This window comes from Kogia breviceps, chromosome 13, assembly GCF_026419965.1.
Source record: "Kogia breviceps isolate mKogBre1 chromosome 13, mKogBre1 haplotype 1, whole genome shotgun sequence".
Lineage (NCBI taxonomy): Eukaryota > Metazoa > Chordata > Mammalia > Artiodactyla > Physeteridae > Kogia > Kogia breviceps.
The window spans coordinates 83,378,981-83,405,840 of NC_081322.1; the positions used below are offsets into that span (position 1 = coordinate 83,378,981).

The 26,860-nt window shown below is 47.2% G+C and overlaps 1 protein-coding gene across 1 annotated transcript in view; it reads left to right on the top strand.

Annotated features, from left to right (window-relative positions):
* SYTL3 (synaptotagmin like 3) overlaps nucleotides 1–26,860 on the top strand; it is an 81,538-nt gene that overhangs the window by 41,538 nt on the left and 13,140 nt on the right. The window contains exons 4-9 of the mRNA XM_067011109.1: nucleotides 3,092–3,143; nucleotides 4,185–4,254; nucleotides 5,913–5,985; nucleotides 7,356–7,480; nucleotides 12,027–12,161; nucleotides 24,662–24,840. Of these exons, the coding sequence (XP_066867210.1) occupies nucleotides 3,092–3,143; nucleotides 4,185–4,254; nucleotides 5,913–5,985; nucleotides 7,356–7,480; nucleotides 12,027–12,161; nucleotides 24,662–24,840 (634 nt within the window). The remainder of the gene's footprint in view (nucleotides 1–3,091; nucleotides 3,144–4,184; nucleotides 4,255–5,912; nucleotides 5,986–7,355; nucleotides 7,481–12,026; nucleotides 12,162–24,661; nucleotides 24,841–26,860) is intronic.

The window sequence follows — 26,860 nt, forward strand, 5'->3', positions numbered from 1 at the left end:
GTCGGTTCCCAGCGACCCTTGGTGTCCCTTGGCTTGTGGACACACCAGTCCAGACTCTGCCTCTGTTGTGACACCGCCATCGCCTCCTTACCTTTCCTCTGTGCCTGTCTGCCTCTGTGTCCAAGTTTTCCCTTTTTACAAGGACACTAGTCCTATTGGCTCGGGAGCCACCCTAATGTCCTCACCTGAACTTGATCTGCAAAGACTCTATCTCCAAATAAGGTCACATTCACAGTTGCCTGTGGGTAGGGCTTCAACATATCTTTTCGTAGGGGACAAGCTCAACCCTAAGCAGCTTTCTTATGCTGGTCAAAGTTTCTTTTGTAGCCACTTGGGCTGTGAGTTGCTAGCAGAGGACAGGACATCGTGTGTGCTCCGGAGGGTGGGTGGCAGCAGGGAGAGCTGAGCCCAGGACCCGTTCGTTGCACAATACCCGCGAGCCTCGGTTTTCACTTACAGAATTGGGATGACACCTGCTGACGAACCACAGAGCAAATGCACGCAGAGTGCCCCGCACAGCCCCTGGTGGACCGTTAGCTTCTAGTAAACGCCACTGCGCCTCCCTGAATGTGCCCCAAAGCCTAGGATCTGGGGGTCCCTGACCCACAGCTGCTCCCTGTGAAGCCTAACGAGGCAGCCAGAGCAGGGCCCCAGCCTGCCTGTCAGGAGACCTTGGGGGAGAGGGGGGCGTCTTTCCACAAGCATTTCCTCATAGTAGTTACATGCATTTAAAAAAAAAAAATTAAGTAAATATTTAGTGCTTTTTAAGGAAGCCTCTGATAAGAAATGGCTGAGGAACAGAAAGGGGGAAAAAAGCAAAATGGCAATAACCAGGGACAGAGCCACAGGGCGGCGCTCCTCAACCTTCAGCGAGCAGAGAGGCCCCACCCTGCAGGGCTAGGTTGGCCTGGGACTCTGCATTGCCCACAAGCTCCCCGCCGGTGCCCTGCCGAGGGCCGCCATCCGCACCTGGAGCAGCAAGGACGGGGGGCAAACTAGGTCCCACGGCCCAAACCTATCCTTCTGCCTGTTTCCGTACTTCCCATGAGCTAAGAGCGGGCTTTACATTATTTAATGGTCAAAAGAAGAATAATTGTGACACACGAAGCACAGGAAATTCACATTTCGATGTCCACTATCGGAACACAGACACACCCGCTCTTTAACGTTGTCTGTGGCTGCTGTCCCAAGTGCAACGTTGAGTGCATGGGACAGAGAAGGCGTAGAGCCTAGAATGTTTGCCATCTGGCCTTTGCGGAAGGGATGCGTCGGCCCCGAGGGCCGTGCGGCCCGGTGCAGCCGGCAGGGCGCAGCAGAGACCTGCGCGTGGGCCGGGCCTCCCCGGGGCTCAGGAGGGGAATTTAGAAAATGCATCGGCGCCTAAGCTGGGGTTTAGGAGGGAGGTACGGGCCTGAGGTAGAAGGGCCATTAGCCCGGGGAGATGGGGCGGGGTAAGTGGAGAAGGCCCGGGGGTGTGTGTGTGTGTGGGGGGCGTCATCTTGGGGTGGGGGGCATAGCTGGTGGCTGTGCCTCTGGGAAGCGGCCGCAACAGTCCAGGGCCGAGAGGACAAGGGACTGAGGTGGCAGGGCAGAGGGGAGGGGCCGGCAGCACCCGAGCTGTGACACAGCCCACCCCGCGCGAGTGCCCTGTCCCCTGGATTCCGCATTTTCCCCCAGGACAGGCCGGACGGACGGAGTCTCTCTCTCTCTCCTTTCTCTCCTCTCTCCTTTCTCTCTGCCTTGTTTGTCTCTGCTTTCGCAACTCCAGTGCACTTAGGGTGGCTCTCTTTTTGCTTCTGGCTTGGCTCTCTTCTTTCCTGTGGGTCCCGCAGATATGGGATTTCACCCATTACCAGCTGGTTCTACTAGTTGAGCGCTTGGCCTTTGGGTGAGGCCTTTTTTGTTCTTAAAGAATTATTTTGTGGTGGGGCAGGGACATGGCTCAGAGACTCCTGTTAGAATTTGGTGACCACCCTTGTGAACCCCAGAAAAATGCACCCGGACAGGTGGACTCAAAATCTGAGATAGGATTTCAGGGCCTCTGTGCTCCCTGAGCCCCCTAATTTAGGACCCCTGATGGGGAGGGGAGGCGGTCTGCTCAAGGTCAGCTGAGGTGTTAGCTGTCCCCGGCTTGAAGGTTTTGGACTTGATATCAGAGCCATATGCCCTCCTCCCAAAGGCCTCCCTGTAATTCCTGATTGTCTTACTATCCCCGCCCTTCCTCCTGTCTTATGGAGAAGACGTGAATGCCTGTCTGTCTTTGGGCTGGATTAAAGCCTTCCGAACACGCAGACCCGAGCTCCACTGGCCTCCTAGGATGGCAGGTGTGGCGGTTCTCAGCTGTGTCGGGCATTGCGGAGCCTCTAGGGGACTTCCCGGAGCAGCAGGATCCACTTGGGGCCTCCAGCTGGGCTCCGGGCGGCAGTGGGCTGACCTCCCTTTGCATTGGGCCAGGAAACATTGTGTTCACAGAACCTCGGACTTGGAGAATTCTATTTTGGGCGTCTTAATACATCATAAAATCCCCTTTCCTTGAAACAAAAAGAGTACTATATCAGATGGAGTCTTATTTAGGAACTTATTAGCCTCTATAACTAGAAATAAGTAGATTACATTTTTTTAAAGATTAATTCAATTTCCATAACAAAGAATGTTTAAAGGAATGTAGCCATTCCATTATGGAATGTTTCCAAAGGACAAATGGAAGCTTAGAAGCATGAACTGGTTTTCAAATTATCCAGAAGTTAAAAATCTAATCCAGCATCAACTTTCAATAAAAGCAGTCATTTCCAGCAAGTATGGTGTCTTACTCTGTGTGTGTGTGTGTGTGTGTAACAGCAGCTTTAGTGGAACATAATTTATATAACACAAAATTCACCTATTTAAATGTACAATTTCATGATTTTTGGTAAATGTATGGAGTTGTGCCTCACTACAGTCTGATTTTAGAGCATCTCTGTCACCCCAAAATGGTGTCTTACTTTTAAATCACAAGATGTGATATTAGAAAAATAACTTTATTATGTCCTGTATCTACATCATCTGAGTTATATTCTTAGTAATAAATGACCTTTATTGTTATCTCTTCCAGGCAAGCACGAGACCGCTGGAGCAAAGCTCTTGCAATCTTATCAGAAGCTGAGGTGAGTGGTGTCAAAGGACAGGCCGTCCTGGGCCCTCAGGGGCTAGAGCAGGAAGGACGGAGGACCTTCTGACAGAACTTACAGATCTCTTGACTTTCAGATGTCACTGCTTTGGAATGTAACTTTTTTTAAAAAGATGATAAAAGCCCCTGAGAAAGATTCAGAGATGTTTCCAGATTCTTATGAAAAGCTAGAAGGAGCTAGCATAGGATTTTCTCACAAAACATTTTGTTTCTTGAATTCTGAAGTCTTGTAAGGAAACGAAATATTGTTTTTGATGGCACGTCCAGTGAGATTCTAAACCAAGCATTTGCTCTTATGAAGCATTCATGTCGCCAACATCTTGCCCGGTGCTTGACACCTTGGAGACATTTGTGGACTAAACATTGGTGGATTTGAATATTGGCCTGAGAGCTAGTAACTTTACTGAACACCCAGCCATCCTGAAGCTAGCAGTAATTCACACACCTGACTATCCTGAATTTATTAAAGTATTATGGAAAGCTCTCCACCAGCAGGTTTTTTTTTTTTTTGCTCATGGTGAGATTTTCCAATCTCAGGACTTCTTCATTTTTTTACTCCATCCCCCCCCCCCCACTTCTTTTAGCACAAACTTCTAATTGCTCTTATGGTCAATTTTTACATCCATGACATTTGGGGCCTTCTGCTGCGTGGCGTCCCCTGAGAGGACGCTCAAGTCCACACGGCACACACGTCGTGTAGAGTCTGGATTCCAGAGCAGCCAGGCCACAGAGCCGGTCCCGAGCATCCCACCTATTTTGCAACACACAGATGGAGTGCAGTGCCCAGACCTTAGACCACAGGACGCCCATTTCCCACATCCAGCCCCCAGGGAATCAGGCCCTGTGCAGAGCAGATCCAGGCAGGCTGCTGACCCCTCTTCTGAAAAGTGAGGCAGTGTTTTTTAAAAACAAAGGCAGAGAACTTGAATTATAGGATAAATACAAATGTTGTGTATTTCTGAGACTAATATTTTAAGACTCATAACTCCTTTCTTACCCTTGTATTTTTCCTCGGCAGCAATATTTCCGTGGTTCCTCCTACTCCACCCCCTCTCAGTGAAAGCCAGTGCGGCGGCAGCCCTGGCCGGGTAACGTGCCTATTCTGTGTGCCTCCTGGGAAGGGGAGATGGGAGAGAAGTAGAGGAAGAGAGGGGGCCTGCGAGCTTGAGCCTCATGGCAGAGGGATCCGGCTGGAGTGGGTCATAAGGCGAGGAGAGAATGGGGGCCCCGATGAGAGGCTGGCGAGTGCTGGGCCCTGCCTGGTGTCTGCGCTTCCATCACGCTCTGGGGGCCGTGGGACCATCCCCCCGTCCCCCGCACCGTCACTGGACGCATCCTCTGCCTGTACCCCATGTCCTCGCCTGCACCCCACCTCCCCATCTTTTTACTCTTGTCATTTTGTTGGTTCTCTCCCCTAACTGGGCCCTTGAGTGTGGGATTCTGGATGGGCTGCCATGTGTCAGGGGTCTCTGGGGGTGGAAAGGGAAATCCAGGTTGATGCACAGGTGTGTGATTCGCAGGCCTGGGAGTATCTGTGGAAATGTGCGTGTGTGTCTTTGAGGGTTTGTAGGTGCTAACATAAAGAAGACCAGGACAGTTTCCGTCCCGGGAAGTTAGCTGTGTGATCATGGGGGACTTACCTGGGCTCCCACCCGGGAGGCGGAAATAATTCTCCTCTGGTTCACCTCCCATGGCTGGTGTGAGAAATTAACAAAACAACGTCTCTGCTGATACTTGGAAACTGTAAAGTGCCATGGAAACACATGGTCTTGATTATTTTCATTGTTATTACTCTGTGTATTAAGGGGAGTAACTATATCTGTACAAAGGAGGATATACATGTCTGCTGGTGAGAGAGAGAGAATATGTATTCTTTTTTCAATTTCAAACTGAGACCCCGGAGTGACCTTCAAAATTCTGCTCTGCTTTCTCCTAAAGAGAGATTTTAAGTGCTCTGAAGTCACTCAAGCACAGATGTGCTCAAGACATATTCCTGGGATGCATGGGTGGGTGGGTGGGTGGACGGAAGGACGGATGGATGGGTGGACGGACGGATGGACGGATGGATGGGTGGACGGATGGACGGACGGACGGGTGGGTGGGTGGGTGGACGGATGGGTGGATGGGTTGGTGGGTGGACGGATGGACGGGTGGATGGATGGATGGGTGGACGGATGGACGGACGGACAGACGGGTGGACGGGTGAGTGGATGAGACTTGCAGAGGGGAGGGATCCCATTTCTGTTGTTTCTCTTCCTTTTTCTTCTCCCTCTGTTTTGGGAGGTGGAGCTAACCCTTGGCTCCAGTCTGCTTACCTTGTCCCTGGTACCACCTTCAGCCCTTGTGTCACGTGCTTTCTGCTGTATTGGCGTCCCTTCTGTGCAGAGCTGGGGTCCTAAGAGAAGGAGGCTAAAGAGGCAGGAATTTACCTGGTACAGTCTTTGAGCCCATGAAGTGTCAGCTGTTATTTCTATGAGACAGTTGCTACCTTGTCAACAACCCCATGGTGATGCCCCTGCCTTTAGTGCAGGTGTCAAAACTCAGAGGAGAGAAGCTGAGTAAAGAGAGGACAGTGCCCTCTGCCCCAGACACACACGCACGTCTGCACACAGCCCAAGGACGCACACCCGCCCTCACCCACACGTGCCAGGGTTTGGGGGTTGGCGGCCTGGAGGCGGCCAGGGCAAACACAGGTCATCAGACATAACTCTCATTCTCTCTCCTTCTGTCTCTGTTTTAATTCCAGGAATTTGGTCAGTTTAAAGGATTTAATAAGTCTGTGGAAAATTTGTTTCTGTCTGTTACCACCCACATGAAAAGTAAGTGGATGCTTCTCCAGGGGTTCTTCTACCACCGTCCAGGCCAACCATTCCCACTGGCCAAGGCCTGGCCGGTGACCTTGGCTGGGGAAGGGCCACTCTCTGTCTCTGGCTCCTGGGGAAAGCCACAGCCCTGGGCCCTTCACCCCTCCACCTGTATTTGCATCACGACGGCTCTGAGGGGCTGGTGTGTGTTGGGACCTTTCTAGCTGCCTGGTGTAGAAGGAGGCCCCAAAGATTCCAGACGGTAGACCTGAGAACAGTGTGGTTGGCGCCGCTCTCGGAGAGGAGAGGCTCTGACACACCTTGGGGGAAAAGAGGAATCCCCGGGCACTTTGGCGGGGCACGTGCAGGATCTCCTCTAGAGAAAAGAGATGATCCACAGCCTTACCCCTGCTCGGTGCATGCAGGAGATACCTAATAAATAGCAAAGCATGAGGATTCGTGGTGCATCCGAAGGCAGGCGGGTGCTCTGGAGTTGCGCTGTCCTATATGGTAACCTCTGACCACACGTGGCTCTTGAAATGTGGCCGGAGTGAAATACACAGTGCATTCCGGAGACTTAGTATTGAAAAAAGGAGTGAAATTTTTCATTAATAATTTTAATATCGATTATGTATTTTCACAATCCATTGGATATTTTGCATTAAATGAAATATAGTATTAAAATTAATTTTACCTATTTCTTTTTAGTTTTTAAAATCAGGTTACTAGAATATTTAAAATGACATATGTGAGCTGTATTATCTCCCTGTTGGACGGCGCTACTCTAAAGGTAGTGTCACGATAGAGACAAGGATCTCATGGGAAAAGGAAGCCCTTTTTAAAGGACGCGCTCACCTTTGAGAGGCTCTCGCTGTGTGCGGGTCCTTCCTCTTTCCGTTCACTCATCTTTAGACTATTACACTGCAAAAAAAATTTTAAGTCATCTTTGCAGGGTTTGCTTTCCCGAAATGGTTATAAGGATACCCCAAGTCTTGCTTTCACTGCAAGATGTGGTATCTAGTTATACAATCTTTGTAAGAAACCCCTAAAAAAAACCAGCTGGTTTGTTCGGCTGCCTTCTCTGCATTTGGACAACCGGACGCTCGGGATGTATGCCCTGAATGCAGAGTAACCTGGGTCGGGAGGTCGCCCTTGAACCCCGCCCTGACGGTGGCTCCGCCTGCCTGCAGAGACGTGGGGACACAGAGTCAGCCCCGTTCGGGATCCAGCCCCTCGGTCCCGTGCAGGTGCCCCGGGTCCTGCACGGTGTCGGGGACTGGCCTCCTGGCCCCAGAGCTCAGGGTGCAGGAATCCCGGAGGAGGCTTCCCACAGGTCCTGGCAAAGCTGCGCGCTCTCACCTGTCATCCTTGTATTGATTTTCTAGAACTCTCCAAGTCGCAGAATGACGTGACCTCTGACACGCGACGCCCGGCTGTGGGTCCCAGGCAGTGTGAGGGCTGGTCGGAGAGGAGAAGCCAGTCCGACACCGCGGTCAACGTCACCACCAGGGTATCCCCGGCCTCCGGCCGCCCCAAGACCACCCTTCTGCCCGTTTTCTCCATAGATTTCTTCGTCCTTTAACTTCATACTTAGCCGTCAAGCAGTCTGAAAGACGTCCTTATAAACCCGTCCATTGGCTGGGGTGCGGGTACAGGCCAAATGAGGGTTGAAACTCAATTTTATTGAATTTGGAAAGTGGGTCAGAACAGGGAAAGGCTTCCACCTCATTCCAAGCCCCCGGGGCTTCCACGTGACCCCCGAAGCTCCCTGCTGGCTTCAAGGCCACAGCAAAGGCAAGGCAGGCCTGCCGTGTGCCCAGTTATTCCCGGTCTGTGGATACACTCGCTCTGTCCTATGTCCTGCTTCCCAGAACCTCTGTCTGGTTAAAATCTGTCCCGATCTCTGATTGAAACCATCAACGCTGCACGTTCAGGTGTGATGGTGAGGGAGACTCTCCAGGTACCTAAACTGCAAGAGAGCTCACCTGATGAAGGCCTTTAGGGAAAGGATTACTCTTTCCACCAGGGATGACCGAGCCAGAAGCAGACGCCCTGGAGTGTGAGGGGAAGCGGACCCTAGGGTTCTAGTCCAGCTGAGGGGACCTGGCTGTCTTCAGGGTTGGAGTGACAGCGTTGGTTAGCTGGACAGGACAAGTGCCCTTTTCTGCAGCAGAGGGCTCTGCTCAGGATGTCCCCAGACAGGCTGTTCTGTAGACAAGGGGGTGAGCACAGCCTTACTGTCCTGCCGGGACTTCCACTTGCTCTCGAGATGCTAAATCCAGCCTCCGTCCACATCACATCACTTGAACTCCCTGAGCCTCCGAATGCCCCATCCCCTCCCCCCCCCCCCCCCCCCCGCTAACTTTAGTAAGCTGAACTGCTACCTAAGTTACCCAAACATAAACCTGAATTGCCAGCGCTTGTTACTGTGTGCCAGGCTCTTGCTAAAAGCTTTACCTGGACCCTCTTTTTTTTTTTTTTTTTTCCAAGTACGTGGGCCTCTCACTGTTGTGGCCTCTCCCGTCGCGGAGCACAGGCTCCGGACGCGCAGGCGCAGCGGCCACGGCTCACGGGCCCAGCCGCTCCGCGGCACGTGGGATCCTCCCGGACCGGGGCACGAACCCGCGTCCCCCGCATCGGCAGGCGGACTCTCAACCACTGCGCCACCAGGGAAGCCCCTGGACCCTCTTTTTGCCGTCACACCACCCCTCAAGGTGGATAGTGCATGTGACCCTGTTTACACTTAGGGAAGCTGAGGCTTAGGGAGATTGTCACGTGGACCTGGTGACATAACCGGAAATGGTGGGCAGTCTTAGTTTGGAGGCCGAGCTCTGGAGCAGTGATTCTCCACTTTAATGCGTATGTGAGTCACTTGGGGGTCTTGTTGAAATACAGATTCCGAGTGGGTAGATCTGGGATGGGCACGAGATGCAGGATCTCAGGTGTGTTTCTAAGGCCCTCGCTGGTGAGCAGGCAGTGCTGCCGTGGTCCTCGGACCTCACTGTGGGAGCAGGGCTTGGAGAGTGCATGATGTGTGTACGGAAGGTCTTTGAGACCCTCGAGAGCACACGAGTGTGAGTTCCTGTGTCTCCACCACCCGACCTGCTGTCCCTGAATCAATGGATGGAGGATAGGGTCAGTGTGCGTTTAGGTGGCCCTGTGTTCTGGGCATGATGGAGTGTTTCTTACCTACTTTATTACATTTCATACTTACAGAGTTCCTGAGAATTCCTATTGTTACTCCCATGATAAAGATCTAGAACCTGAGTTTTAGTGAGAGGTTACCCACCGTGTCTCATAGCAATAGCTTGTAAAAGGTGGAGCTAGGAACAGAACCCAGGTTTGTATGATTCTAAACTCTTAACCTCTTCATTATATGCCCCACATAGGAGGACAAATTAACTTTTTAAATCCTTAAACAACCCTGTGAGGTCTGTGCTGTTATTGTCCCATTAAAGATGAGGATTCTGGGGCCGAGAGATGACCCGGAGGGAACGTGGTCAGGGTGGCCGGGCCAGGGGGAGCCTGCTCCAAGGACCATTCCTGTAACGCCTGCCAGGAGATGCCAGCAGCGTTTGCATCCTGGCGCGCTTCCCACCTCTGGCGTCGTGTGCCGATGCTGGGGCCTCTCAAGTATCTGTAGGCGTAGCTCCTGATGTTCTGGTGCTGACCTAACGTGGCACCTGTGGCGTCGACCCTCCCGGGCTGCAGTGCAGCGGAACGGGCCTGCCGGACGAGTGCAGGGCTCTCTGAAGGGCTGGTGGTGCTCAAGGGTAGAAGTGGGGACGAACTGGGGGTCCGTGGCTAGAGAGCCTCCTCTGTGTAGACCCTCTGGCCAGTGTGTGTCCACTTCACCACCACACTCTTGGCAGGACATGCTCGTGACTTTTTGTAGGCATTCTCTCTCCCCACTTGAGGATACGGCTGTTTTTGTTGTTGTTGTTGCGGTACGCGGGCCTCTCCCTGTTGTGGCCTCTCCCGCTGCAGAGCACAGGCTCCGGACGCGCAGGCTCAGCGGCCACGGCTCACGGGCCCAGCTGCTCCGCAGCACGTGGGATCCTCCCGGACCGGGGTATGAACCCGTGTCCCCTGCATCGGCAGGCGGACTCTCAACCATGGCGCCACCAGGGAAGCCCAATAAGGCTGTTTTAAGAGAAATTTAGCCAAATGTTTATAAAGTACTCAGTAATCATGGCATGATCTATAAATGCTAAATAATTATAGGGTTGGAGTATAAAGAGTACATCTTTATTTTTTAAAAATACTTTAAAAATAAATGTATTTATTTTTGGCTGTGTTGGGTCTTCGTTGCTGCGCGCGGGCTTTCTCTAGTTGCGGCGAGCGGGGGCCACTGTTCGTGGCGGTGCGCGGGCTTGTCATTGCGGTGGCTTCCCTTGTTGCGGAGCACGGGCTCTAGGTGTGCAGACTTCAGTAGGTGTAGCACACGGGCTCTTGAACTATACGAAAAACCTTTCCTAACACCTTCATTTCTGAAATCCTCCCTTTGGATCTCCGGCTCCTGCGGCCCTATGTCTCCTCCCCTGTGCCCACGCTTTAGTGTCCCCGAGCTACGTGTCCTCTGGACGACATCACGCGTCACTGTGCGTGTGTGATCTCACATCCGAGTCTCTGCCAGGCCTCCTGCGTCTCTGCAGTTGCTTTGGCCTCTGGCAGGTCTAAGCACGTGCTCCATACCTGACCATCACGGCAGCCCCTCCACTCGGGATGCCTTACCTTTGGGTCTTTCCCCGGCCAGCCCTTGACACCCACTCAGGTCACACTCCCACTGAAGACCATCCCGGGTGCCTCTTCTGCATAAGGTCTCCCACTCTTTCCCGTTGACTTGGCTCCTACTTCCGTTTTAATGGTGTGTATTTCTAATGAGCTAGTGAGCCTCTGGAGAACAGACAAGCATCTTCTCCTCCTTCCTCCCCTCCCCCCGCTTCCCACTCCCAGGACATAGAGCAGCGGCACATAGAGTAGAGTGTTGCTTAACAAATGTCTGATGGAATTGAGTTGAGTTCTGGGAATCGAGAGCATGAACAATAATTTAGAGGTAATCATGTCTTTCATTTGTTCTGTAATAGTCTTAGCTTTTTATTCCTGAAAATTCTGACCATAATGCAGCTGTTTATATTTCCAAGTTCTACTTCCAACCCGGTGTCAAAACCTAAAGTCTCGATTTGGAAACTTTGTCTTTTCAACTAGGAAGAGGTTTACCTCCCTGCTCTGTACTCGCGCTGTCCGACAGACCTTTCCTGCCAGCGCCGCACGTGGTTACTGAGAACTTGAAATGTGTCTAGTGTAACCAAGGAGCTGAATTTATTTTATTTGATTTTAACTGATTGGAATTTAAGTAGCCCCATGTGGCTAGTGGCTACCATATTAGAAAGCACAAGATGTACATGTTATAGAAGAAGTACCAACTGTTAAAAAAAATATTTTTATAAAATTTAGAGACATATTTTGATTTTTTTTCCTTTTTTTATGAGCACATTAGAGGCTGTCAGGCTGAATACTATATTTCATGTGATTAAATGCCTGCGTCATTATTAAGGTCAAATGTGGACTTCAGTTTCTTTAAGACTTGTACTAGGGCTTCCCTGGTGGCGCAGCGGTTGAGAGTCCACCTGCCGATGCAGTGGACGCGGGTTTGCGCCCCGGTCCGGGAGGATCCCACGTGCCGCGGAGCGGCTGGGCCCGTGAGCCGTGGCCGCTGCGCCTGCGCGTCCGGAGCCTGTGCTCCGCAACGGGAGAGGCCACAGCAGTGAGAGGCCCGCGTACCACAAAAAAAAAAAAAAAAAAAAAAAAGACTTGTACTAATCCATAAGTAACCCACCCATCACCGTTCGTGAATGTCCCCAAGCTTGATGAGGTCTGCCTTGGGGCCCCGCGTGTGTATGCATTTATGCAAACAGAAGTGTGGCCTCTTACTCAGCACCCGGAAGTCTGCGTGTGAGTGACACGCAGCCCATGATCACTGAAGTCATCACATTTGAACAAACTCAAACTGGGATGCAGGCTGTACTATACTCATTCTGTGTTTTCTTTTTCAGGAGGCCAGCACACCAGGTATTCTGAAACCGCTTAATCAAGAGAGTCCCAAATGCCCTACTAGCCCGATTTTGAAGAAAGAGGATATCTCATCCCGTCCAGCGCCCAGCACTTTATCCTCAGGAGGCTTGAGACACGTGAGTCTTGTCTGATATCCTTGACACGTGACGTGTGGTTGTCGCCGTGACGTCAAATTGCATTGTTAGGCAACACGAGTGCCGTGTTGTCTTGTGGGATAAACTGGAGCGTAATATAGAGTGCAGAGGTGATATTTTACTTAGAGTGAGAGCTGGGAAAAGCCTGGCTATACTCTGATGGTGGTTTTCTTTTTCACATCTTATTGTGAACATTTTCATTTATACAGAGAATAATTAATAAGTAGTGGTGTCTTTGGATGAGAAGTGTTTAGTTTTAAAATTTATTTCTTATTTATTTTTGGCTGTGTTGGGTCTTCGTTTCTGTGCGAGGGCTTTCTCTAGTTGCGGCAAGCGGGGGCCACTCTTCATCGAGATGCGCGGGCCTCTCACTATCGCAGCCTCTCTTGTTGCGGAGCACAGGCTCCAGACGCGCAGGCTCAGTAGTTGTGGTGCACGGGCCTAGTTGCTCCGCGGCGTGTGGGATCTTCCCAGACCAGGGCTTGAACCCGTGTCCCCTGCACTGGCAGGCGGACTCTCAACCACTGTGCCACCAGGGAAACCCGAGAAGTGTTTAGTTTTGATGAAGTCTGATATGTCAGATTTTTCTTTCACGGTTACTTCTCTGTCTTATCTACCCGTAAGTCATGAAAATACTCTCCTATATTTTCTTCTAGAAGCTTTATAACAGTTTAGCTTTTATGTGTGGTTCATGCTCCCGCTTATTCCTTTTTGCAAATGGTGTAAGGTACAGATTGAGGTTCATTTTTCCCCATATGAATACACAGTTATTCCAACACCATTTAAAAAAAAAAAAGGACTCATTTTTCCATTGACTTTGGTGTCTTTGTTCAAAGTCAAAAGACCGTATAAGTGTGGATCTTTTCCTAGGTTCTCTATTGTGCTCCACCGATCTCTTTGTCCTTATGCCAAGGCCACACTGACATGATTACTGTAGCTTTGTGCGAAGTCTCGAAGTTGAGTAAAGTACTCCAACTCTGCTCTTCTTTTTTTTGAGATTGCTTTGTGGTGTTTTAAATGTAGTGTCTGTTCATAGGCAGGCCTTTTTATTACTTTATTCATTATTCAAAAACATTGAATGAATGTTTACTCTGGGCCTAAACGTGTGATATGTGCTTGATATGTTAGATGGAGCCTTGGGTGAGGGGCCGTGAGGCTTCAATTACAGTCATGGATCTTCAACTTACTCAGTGATCTTAAACCATCATAAAGACTCCCTAAACTTCAGAGTCCTCATCAAGGAGATGGTATCAATGTTGTTCTTTTTTTTGGGGGGGCAATACCGCACAGCGCGTGGGATCTTAGTTCCCCAACCAGGGATCGAACCCGCGCCCCCTGCATTAGAAGCATGGAGCCTTAACCACTGGACCACCAGGGAAGTCTGAAGAGTTGTTCTTTTTATTTCACTGGATTGCTTTGGGAATCAAATGAATGCTCACATTCCGTGGCGTAATAACAGTGGTTAAGACCTCAGCTTCTAGAAACCAACGTCTTGGTTCACCTTCCAGCTCCTTTAGTGGCAAGGAGTGCGGTCCACAGCTAGGACTTTAACCTCTCTGTTCCTCGGGGTGGTTGTGTTTTAGTGGCACATGGTGTTCACGTCAGACAAACTTCCCCAGTCCCCACGAACGTCCAGTCGAATATTCAGAAGTCACGGCAGAAGCAGGCTAGACCTCGAAGAATAGCTAACATCCTTGGTTCAATGCACTAAATGCTAGCAGCTCCAGCCCATCTGTTGGCTCCAACCACTGTCTCCTGCGGGTGGTCCTGCCTCCATGAAGACCCCTGCTCTGCACGCTCACTACTCAAAATGTGGGGCCCAGCAGCGCTGGCACCACCTGGGCGCTTGTCAGCAACCAGAATCTCCAGCCTTACCCCAGGCCTGCTGGAGTCCGAACCTACAATTTAACAAGAGCCCTAGGAGGTTTATATGCACGGTGAGGTTTCAGAAACACACAGGTTAGGCCCTGGCAACTTCAAACCCAAGTAAAGTATGGTGTTTGTTAAGGATTCTTTAACAGTCTAGGGCTGTGCTGTCCAAGGCAGTAGCTGTTCGGTTCGCACAGCTCCTCTTGTGAACCCTTCCCAACTCGTGCTGAGGGCAGCCTCCTGTCCTGTGTCGCACGGCGGTCCTAGCAGGTCATGAGAGTCTGGGGGTGGTCCTGCCGGGGTGTCTTGGAGAGCTGGTGTTGGTGTACGACTCAGCACCTTCCTCGGTGTTGTTTATACTGGAGAATAGTTGAGAAAGGTGCAAGCACTGAGGAAATGCTTCCCCGAGGGGGAGGTAAGCAAGGGCGGCTCCAGAACATTCTCTCCTAGGGTTGAACCCCGTGGTGGGTACAGACAGGCGAAGCATAGGAGTGGCCTCTGGGAGCTTTTCCGAGATCCATGGGAAGGTTTGCTTCCACTCCAGGTAACATGCGGGCGCCAAAGACTCCAGCTAGCTTGAGCCTTTATAAGGCTGATCCGGGAGGATGAGGGGAGCTCACACTGTCCACGCTCCGCTAGACTGGCCTCTGAGCTCCTTCGAGGCCCAGGAACCAATGCAGCGGCAGGGCCGCGGGCCAGGATCCGCCCCGCAGCGCCCCCTGGGGCCCTACACGAGCTGCCCCCTTGCTGATTCCGCTCAGCAGCACTGGTCCTAGAGCAGCCAGGCTCCCGCCTGCCCCGGGCCTTCCTGGGGCTTGTTCCCTTTCCCAGGTCCCAAGCTCCCTCCCTCCCTCCCTTCAAGTCTTTGCTCCAAAGTCACCTTCTCAGGACCTCTGCGCCCTGCCCGCCTGCCTTGCCTTGCCTTCTCCTGTCTGTGTTCGTCTGCATTCTTATCACCTTCTACGGCTATATAATTAGCGTGCCTGCGGTTTATCATTTGCTGTAATACCCAGGTGCCCAGAGTGGCGCCCGATATTCGTGACATGGTTGCATTCATTCCTATCAGAGCTATTATTGAAAGCCTACTGTGTGCTAACTACAGAGCTAGGAGCTTCCCCTCCCGATCATTCTCACAATGATCTTGTCCGTGGAAATGGGGTAATAATAAATGCTATTCTCCCATTTCACAAATGGGAAAACTGAGGCTCGTGGAGGTTACGTAACTTGCTAAGGTCACGCAGTCACTGCAGAACTCTGACTGTGAGTCAAAGCCCAGGTCTTTTGTCTTATCCCAGGGGAGCTGATGAACTCTTAAACTGCCCCCCACACCCTGGTTCGGCTCTGCTCACTTGGGGCTGATCCACACCTAGAAGATCTTTCAGAATTGTCAGGAAGGATGCTCGGGTAAGAGGATGTGGCGAGTGTATGCGTCTTACTCGGGCTGTTTCTTAGGGAAGTACGTCCAAACTGTCGTGCAAATTCAACCCGGCTCTCTCAGCTCCCTTTCTTCTAAACTCTTCTCCGATTTGTGCCCAGAACATTTATCATTATGAGATTGAATTATTACGTATTCAATCCGAACCTGTTCCCCTTAGTCTGAAGCAGTGTTTGTTTAAGGAAACTAAACTCCCACGAAGCAAATACATTTTGTTTCTTGCCCAAAGATGTTGCCTTCTCTTCTGAGAGACATTTATATTCTCTGAGAAACAGGAAGTTGAGGCTAGAAAAAGCTTATTAAGTCTCTGCTTATTACAAAAGTAGAAATACAAATGGGCAATAAATAGGGGAAACACTCAACTTCCTGAGTAGTTAAATCAGTACGAAATTAAAGCAAGTGCTATTTGGGGACCATTTTAGCAAATTTTAAAAGTGACACAGCAACTTCCTTGGCGGTCCAGTGGTTAAGACTTTGCCTTCCAATGCAGGGGGTGCGCGTTTGATCCCTGGTCAGGAAACTAAGATCCCACGTGCCTCATGGCCAAAAAACCAAAACATAAAATAGAAGCAATATTGTAACAAATTCAATGAAGACTTTTAAAAAAATGGTCCACATCAAAAAAAAATCTTGAGACAAAAAAAGTGGCACGGCTTACTGTTGGCCAGCATGTGGGAGAGGCAGGTGTTCATGTGAACTGCTGGGGTGAACCGGAGGGCAACCAGCGATAGACATCAAAGGCTTTAAAATGCATGTTCTCTTTAATCCAAATATTTTAGTTACAGGAAGTATTCTTTAAGAATCATCATGAATGTTGCCAGAACTGTGTATATGTGGATGTCAAAGACAGCATTGTTTATAATCTTTTTAAATTTTGAAACATTGAAAATAGCCAAAAATGTCTAAAATAGGGCAATGGTTAAATAGATTATGGTACATTTATTCAGAGGAATACCTTGCAACTATTAAAAATAATGTGGTTAAAGAATCTTATATCTGGGCTTCCCTGGTGGCGCAGTGGTTGAGAATCCGCCTGCCAATGCAGGAGACACGGGTTCGTGCCCTGGTCCGGGAAGATCCCACATGCCGCGGAGCAACTAAGCCCGTGAGCCATGGCCGCTGAGCCTGTGCGTCCGGAGCCTGTGCTCCGCAACGGGAGAGGCCACAACAGTGAGAGGCCCGCATACCGAAAAAAAAAAAAAAAAAAAAAAAAAAAAGAATCTTATATCAAGTTACAAAATAGTATGTAGTAGCCCATATTTATAAAAACAAAATGATTATACTGTAGACACTGTAAAACAACTGAAAGGATTATACCAAGAGGTTGAGAATGGTGGGCTTATGCTTTTTCATTAAATACTTTTTGGTCTTATCTGTATTTTCTGTATCTTCTCCATAAACATGTAATGTTTGTGAGAAGAAAAACCCCAATTTGTGTTTTTAAGAAAAAGACATACAAAAAAAAAAAACCAAACAAAAACACCCCTCCAGTCATTAAGAGCTAGAACTTGGTAGAGTGGTAAATTTTTAGCGATTCCCTGGGGGGGGAAAAAAATCATTAGAGTTCTCGTCTGAGTTTCCATTTTGCCTTCACTTCTGTTTTTTTAAAAAATCTAAAAAGGAATGCCTTTCTATCCATGTTTTCATGCAGCTGACATTTTCCCTGGCAGTGAAGACCCTCGGACTGGCGAAGTGACCACATGCTGGGCATACACATCGGGGCTCCTTGCACACAGATGGGCAGGAGCTTGGATGCTGGAAGGGCTTTTAATCTTTGAAGCAACAATCCAGCTCCCTAGTTGTTTCTCTTAAACATCGATTTGAGATGTGGCGTTTGGGTCACTTCTAAGGGGGGAGTGGCTCAAAGCGTTCACCGCCCCCGCCTACAGCACTCATTGGGGTTTTGGAAACTTCCACTTTCCTTTAGTATCTCTGAACATCTCTGGCTGCAGTGACTTTTTAAAGAAGAGTGTTGTATTTAGCTATAGACTCATATTAATCTATTTTTTATTAAGAACAAAAACCAGAGTAAATAATAGACATACTGAAGTGATCTCTTAGAGGTCTGTCTCTCGAAAAAATCATCTGAATGCTATAATATTTAAGGTTCTACCATGTTTGTTTGAAAACAATATTGCAATTATCAAAGAACTTTGCGGTTTCAGAAACATTTATGTGTTGTGCATAAACGTTGTTAAACAGCGGCCATCTGACCTCCCTGTAGTAATGCTCTCCGCGTGCTCTTGTGGATCAAGATTTATTTATCTATTTTTAGTATAGCTGTGGTTTCAGTTGACTTTCCTTGATTTCTGCTTTTGTAAAATCAGAGGGCATCAGGCCTTGCTTGCGGTTATAATAGATAACTCGTGACCTTCAGAGAAAGTCACTGAATGCTCCCTGCCTGACTAAAGTAGTTCTTCTTCGCTTTGGCTCAGATTTACTTTTCTTTCACAATCAGACAGAGCCCATGGCTCTAATAAAAGTCAGGCTGAGCTCTCAGTTGTTTTTCTGGGCTTGGACCTCTTGATTAACCCTGATTGCTGCTCAAAGGTTCAGCTTGCTTGAAGATTCTGCTCTGTCTACAGGGAAAATAGAAGCAGAAAACCCTCCCAGGGCAATGGTGGTGAAGTCACAAGTTATCTCTGAGGGAATGCGGTAGACCAAAGGACGTGCTCTGCAGTCCTCTCATTATCTGAGGCTGCACTTTGCCTGGCCAAGCAGATACACAGTTGACTTACTCAGAGACACTACCATTAGTCGATGGCCCAGGGGATTATGAACAAAGGCCCACTTCCAGCTCTACTTCTGATTTGCCACGTAGTTTTTGGGTGGGTCTCAACCTGTCTTTTTTTTTTTTTTTAAACATCTTTATTGGAGTATAATTGCTTTACAATGGTGTGTTAGTTTCTGCTTTATAACAAAGTGAATCAGCTATACATATACATATGTCCCCACATCTCCTCCCTCTTGCGTCTCCCTCCCACCCCTCTAGGTGGTCACAAAGCACCGAGCTGATCTCCCTGTGCTATGTGGCTGCTTCCCACTAGCTATCTATTTTGTGTTTGGTCGTGTATATATGTCCATGCCACCCTCTCACTTCATCCCAGCTTAGCCTTCCTCCTCCCCTTGTCCTCAAGTCCATTCTCTACATCTGCGTCATTATTCCCGTCCTGCCCCTAGGTTCTGCAGAGCCTTTTTTTTTTTTTTTTTAGATTCCATACATATGTGTTAACATACGGTATTTGTTTTTCTCTTTCAGACTTACTTCACTCTGTATGACAGACTCTCAGTCCCTCCACCTCACTACAAATAACTCAATTTCATTTCTTTTTAGGGCTGAGTAATATTCCATTGTATATATGTGCCACATCTTCTTTATCCATTCATCTGTCGATGGACACTTAGGTTGCTTCCATGTCCTGCTATTGTAAATAGAGCTGCAATGAACATTGTGGTACATGACTCTTTGAATTATGGTTTTCTCAGGGTATATGCCCAGTAGTGGGATTGCTGGGTCATATGGTAGTTGTATTTTTAGTTTGTTGAGGAACCTCCATCCTGTTCTCCATAGTGGCTGTATCAATTTACATTCCCACCAACAGTGCAAGAGGGTTCCCTTTTCTCCGCACCCTCTCCAGCATTTATTGTTTGTAGATTTTTAAATGATGGCCATTCTGACTGGTGTGAGGTGATACCTCATTGTAGTTTTGATTTGCATTTCTCTAATGATTAGTGATTTTGAGCATTCTTTCATGTGTTTGTTGGCTGTCTGTATATCTTCTTTGGAGAAATGTCTATTTAGGTCTTCTGCCCATTTTTGAATTGGGTTGTTTGTTTTTTTGATATTGAGCTGCATGAGCTGCTTGTAAATTTTGAAGATTAGTCCTTTGTCATTTGCTTCATTTGCAAATATTTTCTCCCATTCTGAGGGTTGTCTTTTCGTCTTGTTTATGGTTTCCATGCTGTGCAAAAGCTTTTAAGTTTCATTAGGTCCCATTTGTTTATTTTTGTTTTTATTTCCATTTCTCTAGGAGGTGGGTCCAAAAGGATCTTGCTGTGATTTATGTCATAGAGTGTTCTGCCTATGTTTTCCTCTAAGAGTTTTATAGTGTCTGCCCTTACATTTAGGTCTTTAATTCATTTTGAGTTTATTTTTGTGTGTGGTGTTGGGGACTGTTCTAATTTCATTATTTTACATGTAGCTGTCCAGTTTTTCCAGCACCACTTATTGAAGAGGCTGTCTTTTCTCCATTGTGTATTCTTGCCTCCTTTATCAAAAATAAGGTGACCATGTGTGTGTGGGCTTATCTCTGGGCTTTCTATCCTGTTCCATTGATCTATATTTCTGTTTTTGTGCCAATACCATACTGTCTTGATTACTGTAGCTTTGCACTATAGTCTGAAGTCCAGGCGCCTGATTCCTCCAGCTCCGTTTTTCTTTCTCAAAATTGCTTTGGCTATTCAGAGTCTTTTGTGTTTCCATACAAATTGTGAAATTTTTTTGTTTTAGTTCTCTGAAAAATGCCACTGGTAGTTTGATAGGGATTGCATTGAATCTGTAGATTGCTTTGGGTAGTACAGTCATTTTCACAGTGTTGATTCTTCCAATCCAAGAACATTGTATATCTTTCCATCTGTTTGTATCATCTTTAATTTCTTTCATCAGTGTCTTATAATTTTCTGCATACAGGTCTTTTGTCTCCTTAGGTAGGTTTATTCCTAGGTTTCTTGGGTTTTTTGTTTGTTTGTTTGTTTTGTTTTGCGGTACGTGGCCTCTCACTGCTGTGGCCTCTCCCATTGCGGAGCGCAGGCTCAGTGGCCACGGCTCATGGGCCCAGCTGCTCCGCGGCACGTGGGATCCTCCTGGACCAGGGCACGAACCTGCGTCCCCTGCATCAGCAGGCAGACTCTCAACCACTGCGCCACCAGGGAAGCCCTATTCCTAGGTGTTTTATTCTTTTTGTTACAATGGTAAATGGGAGTGTTTCCTTAATTTCTCTTTCAGATTTTTCATCATTGCTGTATAGGAATGCAAGAGATTTCTTTGCACTAATTTTGTATCCTGCTACTTTACCAAATTCATTGATTAGCTCTAGTAGTTTTCTGGTGGCATTTTTAGGATTCTCTATGTTTAGTATCATGTCATCTGCAAACAGTGACAGCTTTACTGCTTCTTTTCCAATTTGGATTCCTTTTATTTCTTTTTTTTCTCTGATTGCTGTGACTAAAACTTCCAAAACTATGTTGAATAATAGTGGTTAGAGTGGACATCCTTGTCTTGTTCCTGATCTTAGTGGAAATGGTTTCAGTTTTTCACCATTGAGAACGATGTTGGCTGTGGGTTTGTCATATATGGCCTTTATTATGTTGAGGTAAGTTCCCTCTGTGCCTACTTTCTGGAGGGTTTTTATCATAAATGGGTGTTGAATTTTGTCAAAAGCTTTTTCTGCATCTATTGAAATGATCATATGGTTTTTCTCCTTCAGTTTGCTAATATGGTGTATCACGTTGATTGATTTGCGTATATTGAAGAATCCTTGCATTCCTGGGAAAAACCCCACTTGATCATGGTGTATGATCCTTTTAATGTGCTGTTTCATTCAGTTTGCTAGTATTTTGTTGAGGATTTTTCTTCTATGTTCATCAGTGATATTGGCCTGTAGTTTTCTTTCCTTGTGACATCTTTGTGTGGTTTTGGTATCAGGGTGATGGTGACCTCATAGAATGAGTTTGGGAGTGTTCCTCCCTGTGCTATATTTTGGAAGAGTTTGAGAAGGATAGGTGTTAGCTCTTCTCAAAATGTTGGATAGAATTCGCCTGTGAAGCCATTTGGTCCTGGGCTTTTGTTGGTTGGAAGATTTTTAATCACTGTTTCAATTTCAGTGCTTGTGATTGGTCTGTTTATGTTTTCTATTTCTTCCTGGTTCAGTCTCGGAAGGTTGTGCTTTTCAGAGAGTGTGTCCATTTCTTCCAGGTTGTCCATTTTATTGGCATATAGTTGCTTGTAGTAATCTCTCATGATCCTTTGTATGTGTGTAGTGTCAGTTGTTACTTCTCCTTTTTCATTTCTAGTTCTATTGATTTGAGTCTTCTCCCTTTTTTTCTTGATGAGTCTGGCGAATAGTTTATCAATTTTGTTTCTCTTCTCAAAGAACCATGTTTTAGTTTTATTTATCTTTGCTACTGTTTCCTTCATTTCTTTTTCATTTATTTCTGATCTGATCATTATGATTTCTTTCCTTCTGCTAAATTTGGGGTTTTTTTTGTTCTTCCTTCTCTAATTGCTTTAGGTGTGTAAGGTTAGGTTGTTTATTTGAGATGTTTCTTGTTTCTTGAGGTAGCATTGTATTGCTATAAACGTCCCTCTTAAAACTGCTTTTACTGCATCCCATAGGTTTTGGGTCATCGTGTTTCCATTGTCATTTGTTTCTAGGTATTTTTTCATTTCCTCTTTGATTTCTTCAGTGATCTCTTGGTTATTAAGTAGTGTATTGTTTAGCCTCCATGTATTTGTATTTTTTACAATTTTTTTCCTGTAATTGATATCTAGTCTCATAGCATTGTGGTTGGAAAAGATACTTAATACGATTTCAATTTTCTCAAATTTACCAAGGCTTGATTTGTGACTCAAGATATGCTGTATCCTGGACAATGTTCCATGAGCACTTGAGAAGAAAGTGTATTCTGTTGTTTTTGGATGGAATGTCCTATAAATATTAGTTAAGACCATCTTGTTTAATGTGTCATTTAAAGCTTGTGTTTCCTTATTTATTTTCATTTTGGATGATCTGTCCATTGGTGAAAGTGGGGTGTTAATGTCCCCTACTGTGATTGTGTTCTCAACCTGTCTTCACCTCTGCTTATCTTATAAAATGAAGGATGAGTACTTTTAGTGCTTCCTGGATGATTTCTAATTCTGGATGCCAAGCTAGATGAGCCAGCTGTGCACCTTCTCTGTACCTGCACCTGAACAGCTGTGCACACAGTAGGGCAGACCTAGTGCCCAGTGTGGGTGCACGGGATTAGGTTGCCCTGCTGTGTCACCAGCTCCAGATGCACGCACAGTGCCAGCCTTTCTGATGTGTTTCTCTGAGCGACTCAGGTTCCTGCTCTCAAAACAATCATTTCACACCTTCTTCAGTCATTTTAAACCTCTTTTCAAAACTTCTTCCCATGTTTCTTCCTCATTCTTAACAAATAAACCTCCCTTCCCACTTCTTAAAAAAAAAAAAAAAAAGAGTGAGCCTGGAATTCCCTTATCCTCCTGATACCGAAATTAACCTCCTCGAGTCTGCACCCACGTGACTGTCCTTCCCCACCCAAACAGAAGATGCCAGTCTCCCCAGCAATGCTTGCACCCCACCCTCTCCTGCCCTGGTTTCTTCCATGGAAGTTAACATAGCTTTTTTGCCATTGCTTTTTTTTTTTTTTTTTTTTTTGTGATACACGGGCTTCTCACTGCTGTGGTCCTCCCGTTGGGGAGCGCAGGCTCTGGTCGCGCTGGCTCAGCAGCCCTGGCCCACAAGCCCAGCCGCTCCACGGCATGTGGGATCCTCCCGGACCGGGGCATGAACCCGTGTCCCCCGCATCGGCAGGCGGGCTCTCAACCACTGCGCCACCAGGGAAGCCCTGCCTTTGCTTTTAAGATTTCTCTCTTTGTCCTGGATTCTCAGCAATTTTATTATGATGTGCCTACATATAGGTTTTTTTGCTTTTTTTGTTTTTGTTTGCGTTTTTTTTAATCTTTAGGCCGAGCCACACAGCATGTGGGACTTAGTTCCCAGACCAGGGATCTAACCTGGGTCCCCTGCATTGGCAGTGTGGAGTCTTAACCACTGGACCACTAGGGAAGTCCCCATGTAGTGGTTTGTTTTTTTTTTTTTTTTTTTTAGGTACGTGGGCCTCTCACTGTTGTGGCCTCTCCCGTTGCGGAGCACAGGCTCCGGATACGCAGGCGCAGCGGCCATGGCTCACAGGCCCAGCCGCCCCGCGGCATGTGGGATCTTCCCGGACCGGGGCACGAACCCGTGTCCCCTGCATCGGCAGGCGGACTCTCAACCGCTGCGCCACCAGGGAAGCCCTATCAGAACTTTTAACACCCGCCTTCAGCTTTTCTTGAGCAGCTCACCCCTCTTGCCAAGCTTCCGTCCCCATCACCTTCTGTCTGCACTCTTTTCGTGCGGTCTCACCACTCCACGCCTTCCAGGTGTGTGAAATTTAAAAACTGTTTCCCATCCCAACAGTTGCATGGGTGTTGGTGGATCACATTTTTCAGGGCCAGTGAGTGGGTGTGGTGAGAGTGGTCGGGTTCTGGGCATGAGCTAGTTCAGGTTCGGGGCCCTCTAAGTTGTTGGTTTTGTTTTGATCTCTCTCTAGGCAGGAGAGACTCGCGCTTTCTTCTTAGTTTGTTTCCAGGATGTTTTACAGTGTTGAGGAACCAGCTGGGAAAGTGGGAGTCACGTGGGGTTCCCTCCGTCTATGGAGTCGTCACTGAGATTGGTTGCACGCAAAGGGTGGCGAATACGTAAAGCAAATTTAACAGTGATGAGGCGGTTTGTTCTGTCACTCGGGCTACTTCTCCACATCACCTCAGCTTAGAGTGGCCTAACTTACGATGGTAGTTTTGTTGGTCATTCTGGGGACCCGTAAAAAGTTAAACACAATTCATCGTCGTCTTTGCATATTGTACGTACTCTCGTCCATGTACGCCTCACCATAACCCAGTGAGAACAGGATTGACTTTCCCACTTGGACTTTGAGTCCAGCTCCCTGTGGTCCCGGTCCCTCGGCCCCCTGCACCGCGCTGCTCTCCACAGGGCTCTTCCTGCCGTGGCTGTTATCATCCGCCCTTGGAGATTTATCTTTGCAGAACTGCACGGGAGATAGTCCGCTTCCTCCCAAGTGGTTTGTGTTCAAGAATGAGACTGTGCAACCCATACTGCTAGGCAAACACCGTATCTGGGCAAGACAGGCCCTCCTGAGGACTCCTCGTCTCCTTAAGACAGAGTATGTGGCAACTTATTTTGCAGAGTACAAGCTGGCTGGTGTGTTATTAACTTACCATGAGTCAGGACGCACGCTCTGGATACATTTTGATTTATTTGCTATCTTGAAACCGGAACTGCAAAAAAAATGATTAACTGTGAAGTAACATTATATCTGTCATTCTTGATTTCAGGGAAGTTTAATTAGCATTAACAGCACGTGTACAGAGATGGGCAATTTTGACAACGCTAATGTCACTGGAGAGATAGAATTTGCCATTCGCTACTGCTTCAGAACTCATTCCTTAGAGATATGCATCAAGGCCTGTAAGAACCTTGCCTATGGGGAGGAAAAGAAGAAAAAGTGCAATCCGTAAGTTTCTTTGTCTAAGTTTTGGCACGTGATAACAGACATATTGATTCTAGAGTTCATATGGAAAAGTGAAAGTCCAAGAATAACCAAGGTAATTGTAAAAATATATATAAATAAATAAAAACAAAAAGACATGTTAAGAATTATCATAAAGCTTAGTAATTCAAACAATGTGTTATGGATGCAAGGATAGACAAGGAGGTCAATAGAGCAGAATCAAAAGTCCAGATACAGATCTTAGCATACATGGGAACTTAAATGATCAAGAGGCTATTAATAATCAATGCAGAAAAGATGAACTTTGGGCTTCCCTGGTGGCGCAGTGGTTGAGAGTCCGCCTGCCGATGCAGGGGACACAGGTTCGTGCCCCGGTCCCGGAAGATCCCACATGCCGCGGAGCGGCTGGGCCCGTGAGCCGTGGCCGCTGAGCCTGCGCGTCCGGAGCCTGTGCTCTGCACCGGGAGAGGCCACAGCAGTGAGAGGCCCGCGTACCGCAAAAAAAAAAAAGATGAACTTCAATAAATGGCGCTGGGAAATTTGACTTTCCATGTAGGAAAAATGAAATTAAAATCCTGTCTCACACAATCCATAAAGAGATTAATTTTTTTCCATTTGGTAGATATGAAATGATGTCTCATTTTAACATGCATCTCACTGATTAATAACAAAGATGAGTGACTTTATATATATGAATTAATCACTTAAGATACACTCCCCTTCTGTGAACTCCCCATTTCATATCTTTTGTCCAATTTTCTATCAAATTGTTTGTCATTTAAAAATTTATTTACAGGAGTTTGGCGTTTTAAAAATCCATTTTCAAGACAATTCTCCATTGGTTCTACATATTGCACATGTCTTCTCTTAGCTTTACTTGTTTTCTGACATTGTTTATGATGACTTTTCTTATAAAGAATTTAATGTCCAATTTATCCTTCTTTTCCTTTAAAATGTCTGCTGTTTGAGTCTGTAGGAGAATTCCACCTGAAGGTTATAAATACGTTCTTCTCTGTTTTCTTCTATTAGAGTTTTTTCCCACTTAGATCCTTTCATATTAGAGCTGGAACTGATTTTCTGTGCATGGTTTAAGGTATGGACCACATTTTGGCCTTTTTTTTCCCCCACCATGGAACGTTTTTAGCACACTATTTTCAGGACCAGCTAGGCGAAAGGAATGGATTGATGGTCCAATCCGACTCTCCTCTGCTCTGGAATCTTCAGTAGCTCCTCAGTGCCAGACAACTTAGGTGCATCGCTATAGCACTTATGGCTCTCCATAACAGATTCTTCCGATATTTCTAGTCTTCTTTTATTCCCCTATCTGTACCTTCTGCTCCGGAGAAATTGGAATAGTCACTGTTCCAAAACGATCCCCTGACTTTTACCAAATATGAGGCTTTTCTCATGTTTGTTCTGAGACTGTTTCCCCGTGCTACTCCCATAAGTGGAAATCGCAATCCTGTCCATTCTTCAGACTCATTTCCAGTCCCATCAGCTCCATTTATTCAGTCCTTGACCTTCCAAGCATGTTGGGTCTCTCTCATAATTCTCTACAGGGTTTGACCTCTGGTAAGTTATTCAACCTCTCCATATCTTGGTGTCCTCACTGTATAACATGGAGGTTATATTATCACCTACTTCAAAGCATTGTTGTGGTGTTTCCCTGAACTAGCCATATTAAGTCTTCAGAACAGTGTTGAGAACATAATAAACATTCAACAAATGTTATTCTTAAGCAGGTGAGGTGGGAAGTGCATAGAGAAGTAGACCTAAAATCCACATAGGGATCCCTTGAGGCTTTGGCCAAATACTAAGCTGTTCAGATACAGGACAAGATTTCATGAGGTCTGTCAGAGGATAGCTACTGGAGGGTGGTAAGTTGAATGAAAAATCTGGGAGTTGCACAGTGCTGGGAAAGATTGGTGTGTTTTTTTTTTTTTTTTTTAATTTTATTTTATTTTTGGCTGTGTTGGGTCTTCGTTGCTGCGTGCAGGCTTTCTCTGGTTGGGGCGAGCGGGGG